The sequence below is a fragment of the Scylla paramamosain genome, unplaced genomic scaffold, assembly GCF_035594125.1.
Source record: "Scylla paramamosain isolate STU-SP2022 unplaced genomic scaffold, ASM3559412v1 Contig1, whole genome shotgun sequence".
Classification (NCBI taxonomy): domain Eukaryota; kingdom Metazoa; phylum Arthropoda; class Malacostraca; order Decapoda; family Portunidae; genus Scylla; species Scylla paramamosain.
In genome coordinates, this window is record NW_026973666.1 from 2,637,501 (window position 1) to 2,645,000 (window position 7,500).

Below are 7,500 nucleotides of genomic sequence, written 5' to 3' on the forward strand. Positions count from 1 at the left end.
CATTCGTATTTTATATAACTCCTTTTCATTTCCTTTTTTGTTTCACATTTCTTCATTTCCATATTCCTAACATCATTTATTTCCACTCCTTCATTGTTTTTTCTCATCAGTCTTTCCTTTCTAGCTCAAAACTACTACTTTTTTCCCTTTCTCTCCCTCTTATTCTCCCTTCTCTCTCATATTCCATCATTCCTTCATTTCTAAGCTCAACATATCTACTTTCATACCTCTTACCTCCTCAAATCATCTTTTTCCTCCCTTTTTTCCCTCATTCCATCTCTTTCCTCCAGTTTTCTTGGTTTTATTTTTCCATTGTATTTTTGTATTTTCCCCACAAACGATGCACATTTGTTGCCACACGTCAATACTTTCCGGGTTGTAGTTGACTGACTGTAGTAGTGGTGGCGTAGTCTGATCTGTAACTTAAGCCTATGGAACGTTTTTTTGGATTAAATGATACACTGTCTTACCAATGTCTTACTTCTCTTCGCTGATTTGAAACAGCTGCGTGGATGGACCTTGCTGGCTGCTGCTTGAGTGAAGGTGAGTCCTGGTGTTGACTGGTTGACTGACTGGCTGGCTGGATAAATGGTTGATTGATTGACTGGCTGGTTGGTTAGGTAGTTGACGTGCTGGCTGACTGACTGACTAACCATTATATAAAAGTTAGATTTATTATTTTCTTTCCATGTTGAGGGAGAGGAAGAGGTCTTTATGTAGCAATTAACACTCTCTCTCTCTCTCTTTCTCGGAGCAACACTTAATAAAACAGAGACATCACTTTCTACACAATATATTTTAAGTGCTCACAAAACAACAAACACAAAGAAAAAAAACATATTGCAAGAGTGTTTAAAACTCGACTCATCAGACTGTACGCAGTGTGTTAAGGCCTCACAATGCTCTCTCTCTCTCTCTCTCTCTCTCTCTCTCTCTCTCTCTCTCTCTCTCTCTCTCTCTCTCTCTCTCTCTCTCTCTCTCTCTCTCTCTCTCTCACACACAGCTGCCCCATTAGCCTAAACAGAGAAAAGAAGTCACACACAGGGAGGGAGAGATAAATAGAAAGAGACAGATGGTTCTCTCTCTCTCTCTCTCTCTCTCTCTCTCTCTCTCTCTCTCTCTCTCTCTCTCTCTCTCTCTCTCTCTCTCTCTCTCTCTCTTTATGGTGTCTAAGATGAGCACTTTTCATAATAACAGTCTGGGAAAGTATGTACAAAACACACACACACACATACACACACACACACGAGGATGTCTGGAATGCAAGAAACTGGAAAGGAAGTGCATCATCTAGACTACAAACATCAGATCAGTGGGTGGTGGCAGTAGTAGTAGTAGTAGTAGTAGTAGTAGTAGTAGTAGTAGTAGTAGTAGTAGTGAGGGTTGAGTAAGGATGGACACACACATGTAAGAGATGTACATAATCTTTTCAAACGTCTAAGATAAAAGAGACAATTTTTTTTCAAACATTTAAAAGATAAGAGAATTTTTTTCAACAGTCTAAGATAAAAGAGACCCAATTACTTTCAGACATTAAAGAGAAAGACATACTATTTTCAAACATCTAAAATAAACAAATGAATCAATAACACGTTTTGGCACAGCTTAGTTGATACTGTCCTCTAATTTACAGCAGTGGTTGGGATGACAACTGTGTGCGTGTGTGTTTGTGTTTGTGTGTACTGAGTGATAATGATAAAAGTGTTTGTATGTAGTGAGAGGAGATGATGATAATGGTGTGTGTGTTTTTATATGCAGGAGGGATACTGGCCAAGGGCAACAAAAATCCAATAAAAAAAAAAAAAAGCCACTGAGATGCCAGTCCCATAAAAGGGTCCAAAGCAGTAGTCAAAAATTGAAGGATAAGTGTCTTGAAACCTCCCTCTTGAAGGAATTAAAAGTCATAGAAAGGTGGAAATACAGAAGCAGGCAGGGAGTTCCAGAGTTTGCCACAGAAAGGGATGAATGATTGAGAATACTGCTTAACTCTTGCATTAGAGAGGTGGACAGAATAGTGGTGAGAGAAAGAAGAAAGTCTTGTGCAGCGAGGCTGCAGGAGGAAGGGATCAGATGTCAGGTGTTCTGTGGCTTCCCTGCGTGAAGTTTCACCAAAATCTCTAAAAGAGGATGACCAAGACTCAGTAAGGAAAGCCAGATCACCAGTAGAGTGGCCTTGACAGAGCCCATACTGGCAATGAGATAGAAGGTTTAAAGTGATAGATCTAAGTGTTTTTTTTTTTTTTTTTTTTTCTTTGTGTGTGTGTGTGTGTGTGTGTGTGTAAATCAGTGAGAAATATATGCTTATTCTGAAAGGCAATGCACTGTAATGCCACAAACTAGAGACAACTGTCATACAAACCGTGCCCAAAACACATTATTGCCACAAGTTTGTTTAGAAGACAGAGAAAAACAATGCTCTGAAATAAATAATAAATTTCTTGGATAGACAGAGAATAAAAGACCAAGGAAGATAATGACAAAGAGAATGTAATAATAGGTACAAGATTTGGGCACATGATAAAGAGTAAACTGAAAACGGAAGACAATGAAGAGAATAAAATAATGAAAACTCGATTGGACAGACTGATTCCGAACAAACAAAAGACCCAGGAAGATAACTGATGAAGTAGAGATAATAAAAAAAAAAACATGAGGAAAAGTAGAAATAACAGATGAAGAAAATATAATAATAATAATGAGAGATGTTAGCTTGTTAGGTTCGGTACAAGGACGAAAGAAAGGAGTGGGTTGCAGTATATGTGGGGGATGACTGGCAACACACAATGGTCTAACAGTGGCGAGTGAAATTCGTATAAAATGTTGTCTTTAGTGGCGGTGACGAGCTTACTGGTTAATTCATTCTGTCAACTGTGCATCTGTCCGTTTGTCTGTCTGTCTGTCTGTCTGTCTGTGCTCTCTTGTAGTGGCGATGGTGGTGGTGCTGTTTTGAGTCGTTAGGCAGGTAAGGTTAGGTTTCTCTCTCTCTCTCTCTCTCTCTCTCTCTCTCTAACACAGTATTAGTTCAACATATATAATAAAATGAGCCTTCCAATTTAAGGTCTTCAATTTTTTTCAGTTTTTCTTTTATTCAGTTCACCAAATTTTGATTTTTCTTGTTTTTTTTCTGAACATTTATTGATTTCCTTATTTTTTCTTCATATCTTGTCAAATTTCATTGTTAATTTTTATACAGATCTAATTATTATTATTATTATTATTATTATTATTATTATTATTATTATTATTATTATTATTATTTTCATTCATCATTTGTCTTTTTCTTTATCAATTTTCATTCACTTCATTTGGTATATAATTTATTTATTTGCTCTATTATTATTTTCCCTCACTTCCTTTTCCAACACAGACTTTCAACATACAAATCTAGAAGTCAACATTTCACACACACACACACACACACACACACACACACACACACACACACACACACACACACACACACACGCACACACAGTCAACCAGCACAAGATGACAAACAGACAGACAGACAGAATGACGAAAATATTTCAACACAATTCCAAACAATGATCGATTCTTCTGACCGTCGAGAAAAAGATACCGAGAAAATGAGATAAATAAGATGCAAGTCTCTCTCTCTCTCTCTCTCTCTCTCACACACACACACACACACACACACACACACACACACACACACACACACACACACACACACACACACACTTCTGGAATGTTGAGGCAGGAGGGAGGAGACGAGGGGGAGAGGCTTAAGAAAAGAACACACTGCAAATTATTACTATACGCACTGTGGTTTGAATGTTGGGCATGTTTGGGTCACTATTGCAAGAAGCGGTGGTTTGCGGTGGTTGGGATGAAACTGTGTATGTGTGTCTATGGAGAGAGAGGGAGAGGGAGAGGGTGTGGGTGTGTCTGTGTGAGAGAACATGTGTGTGTTTGTGTGTGTGTGAGAGAGAGAGAATTATATGTGTGTGTGTGTGTGTGTGTTTAATGAGAGAGAAGGACAAGGGTGTATGTATGTGTATAGAAAGAGAAGTGGTGTGTGTGTGTGTGCGTGTAAACAGAACACACGAGAACAGGACATTGTTCAAACGTACATACAAATTCTGTGTATTGCATGCATCATCAATTGGCCTTTTCTCTCTCGACTCTCTTCCCTTCACTCAAATTTCCGTCACCCAAACAGCAACCGTACGGCAACCTTCCGTGACGGACGAACGACAAACGGACAAACGGACAAACGGAAGGCCGGAAATGAGTTGAGTGAGCGAGTGTTTTTTTTTTGTTTGTTTGTTTTTTTCCTGTTATTTATTTTTTTTTTTACTTTTTTTAGCGTTTTAATTTTTTATTTCCTATATTTGCCACAACCAGTGTTTGCCGTGAAGCTGCCGCCACACACCACGGGCGGGGGAGGAGGGGGGGTTGTTTGTCTGTTTGTTTACGTTTTCTATTGTCTATTGGGGTGTCTGCCTGTGTTTATTGGTTTGTTTGTTTTCTTGGTTTTATTCACATCACTAAATCTTTTCTGTTTATTGGTTTGGTTTATCTAATTGTTGTTTTTTTCTTCTTTCATTCCCAGTAAGTTATTTATTTTTATTTTATTTGTTCAGTCAGTTTCTTAATCTGTTTTTATTTTTCACTTCCAAGTTTTTCATTCACTTATTACTGTCGATTTTTGTTTTTCCCTTTTTTTTTCAGTATACTGTATTTATTTATTATAATTTTTCTTAGGTCAATAATTTTTTTTTTATTTCTCAGAACTTTAATTTTTTCCTTCCAATTCAATCCTTCTATTTTCTGAACTGATTTAATTCACTACCTATTCAATTTTATTCCTGATCACTTTCTTCGCAATATTTGTAATTTCACTGCACTTCTTTCCTGTATCAACTCAATGTCAATCTTACAAGTTTATTTCCATGATTCACTTATTTTTGTATCTATTAATTCATTCACCTTCATTCACTTATTCATCTTTAATGGAGAAAGACACAGATTCCAACACTTATTAATCTGGAAATGTAGAAAAAAGACTAATTCTCTTTAATTCCAGTATAAAAATCAACTTCTTTCACTATTTTCTTGTTTTCTGAAAGTTTACACACAGCTGGTTATTTTCTTCTCATCTTTGTGTTTCCATGTGTTTGTTTCTCTTGTTTTCCTTTTCTCTCAAAGGATTAACTGTTTTTCTGCATCTTTTCTAAACATACTTTGGGACAGGAAGTGTTTTTGTTTGTTTGTTTGTTTGTCTTTTTCTGTCAAACAATTAACTTCTATTTTCTTGTCATTTCTAAATATATGCAGAAGTGTTTGTTTGTCTGTTTACTTTGTCAGCCCTGTGTTCAGTTTGGGTGTGTTTTTCCTTTTTATACACACTTCTGGGATGGAAAGTGTTTGTCTGTCCGTCTGTCTCACTTCAAGGGGGCACACACACACACACACACACACACACACACACACACACACACACACACACACACACACACACACACACAGAGAGGGATACAAATGTAAATAAATACACAAATTTAAATGCGTGTGTGGATGACAAACACACACACACACACACACACACACACACACTCATAAACTGTGAGCGTAACACTTGTGTGAGCGCCAAACAATCATGTACGCTTGATAACACACATGGCTGTCCAGTTTGAGACATGAGTTTGCACACATGGCTACTGTATGTGCGTAGTTTCAAGACACGCACACACACGCACACCACAGGAATGTCACAGGGAAAGGGTGGAGGGGGTCTAGTTTCTGCCATCACCACCACCACCACCATCACCACCTCCGCTTCACAATCACAAGCACAATTTTTTACAAGGTCACGTTTGTTTGTTTGTTTTGATTTTCAGAGCGTATTTATTACTCCGTTCGTTTGTCCCACCATACGAACCACCATTTATCCATCTGTCTTTAAAACGCACATGACGGCTTCACGCACACACCTCACTATTCGTACACACATACACACACGCAGAAAAAACAATGTGCACAAGACCAGACACTTCAATACGCACACAAATCATTACACGAGTCTAATTTCGCGTACATGAATTCCCATTACGCGCACACGGCTTCATTACACACACATGGCGTCCCTAAGTACATAACGCACACAGCACACACAGGAGAGTCAGGAATCATTACTGCCACCCCTCTCCCCCTCTCCCCTCTCACAGTTCAGGCCATGTTTAGAGAGCAGATCAGCATCAATGTCACAGGTTTCAAACGCGCACACACCCCATGGCACCAGACGCACATAACACGCACACACACAGGAATCCATTAAGCATTCATGGCCTGTGGATTTTTATCGTCTTGTGTGTGTTTGTTTGCGTGTGTGTGGCGCGTGACTTTTTTTTTCTTTTCTTTCTTTCTGGGTGTGTGCATCTGAGGAAGGGAAGGAAGGGAGAGAGAGAGAGAGAGAGAAAGAGGGAAGATATTTGGAGGTGTTTGTTTTCCTCCTCCTCCTTGTTTTTCAGTTTTTGCTTCTCTTCCTTCTTCTCCTCCCGTTTATTTAGTCTTCCTTCCTCCCTCCTCTTCCTTATTCATCACTTCTTCCTCCTCCTCCTCCTCCTCCTTTGTCTTAAGCACAGCAAATTGCGCAAAGAACTCGTAACCAAAACACCAACGAAAAAAAAAAAGAGAGAGAAAGAAAAACGCGTAATTAAAAAATGCCCAGGAAAAAAAATCTACAGCTGGCGTCATTTCACTCAACCTCAAGATGAATCCTCGCTCTTTATGTCTTCAACCTTAATCAGCGGCCCGTCCTCCCCGTTCTTGGCCTGGCAGGGGGGCGGGGAGGCATGGTGGGAGGCGGGGAGGCGCAGGGTGGAGCTTGGTGGGGGGGTATTGGTGCCTCCTTCATTCCCGAGCTCCCCTCGTACCATTTTCTCTAGCACGATTCTTGATGCTTTCTCAGAGACATCCAGTGTTTTCAGGAAGAATTGGCGACATACCTGACCAGGGGAGAGGTTAAGTTAGGCTGGGTTAGGTAAGGTTTGGTTAGGGTATATATAGTTAGGTTGGGTTGGGTAAAGTTAAGTTAGGTGTTGTTGGGTTGGGTTAGGTAAGTTTAGGATGCCTGACATAAAAATAACTGAATAAAGATGACAAGCTAGAAAACACACACACACACACACACACACACACACACACTTTCACCTCACAAACACACAATTCAACCTCCCAAACACACAACACACACAAAACCCCACCCAACAAACACACAACACAAACACAACTCTTCTACAAAACACATAAGAACACAAACACACAAAACACACACAATTCAACTTCCCAAACACACACACACACACACACACACACATCCCAGACCTGTAGTTTGGTGTTTGACTGCTTGCTGGACGTAAGGAAGTAGAGAATAACAGTCCGCAGCAGACCACTGGGGCCAAGCTTCTCCTCCCGCTGCATGTGAGCTGCCAGGTACTCCCTCTGCAGGTTGTAGTCCGCCAGGCCCCAGTACTC

General features: G+C 39.7%; 2 protein-coding genes across 2 annotated transcripts in view; one reads left to right on the forward strand and one right to left on the reverse strand.

Moving 5' to 3' along the window:
* Window positions 1-469, forward strand: part of LOC135095740 (zinc transporter Slc39a7-like) — a 9,730-nt gene extending 9,261 nt beyond the window's left edge. Inside the window, exon 4 of the mRNA XM_063996800.1 lies at window positions 1-469. This exon is cut by the window's left edge and continues 4,401 nt beyond it. The gene's annotated coding sequence lies outside the window, so the exon portion shown is untranslated.
* Window positions 470-903: 434 nt separating this feature from the next.
* Window positions 904-7,500, reverse strand: part of LOC135095741 (uncharacterized) — a 10,555-nt gene continuing 3,958 nt past the window's right edge. Inside the window, exons 5-6 of the mRNA XM_063996803.1 lie at window positions 7,351-7,500; window positions 904-6,971 (exon numbers count right to left, since the gene is read on the reverse strand). The exon at window positions 7,351-7,500 is cut by the window's right edge and continues 58 nt beyond it. Of these exons, the coding sequence (XP_063852873.1) occupies window positions 6,732-6,971; window positions 7,351-7,500 (390 nt within the window). The 3' untranslated portion in view covers window positions 904-6,731. The remainder of the gene's footprint in view (window positions 6,972-7,350) is intronic.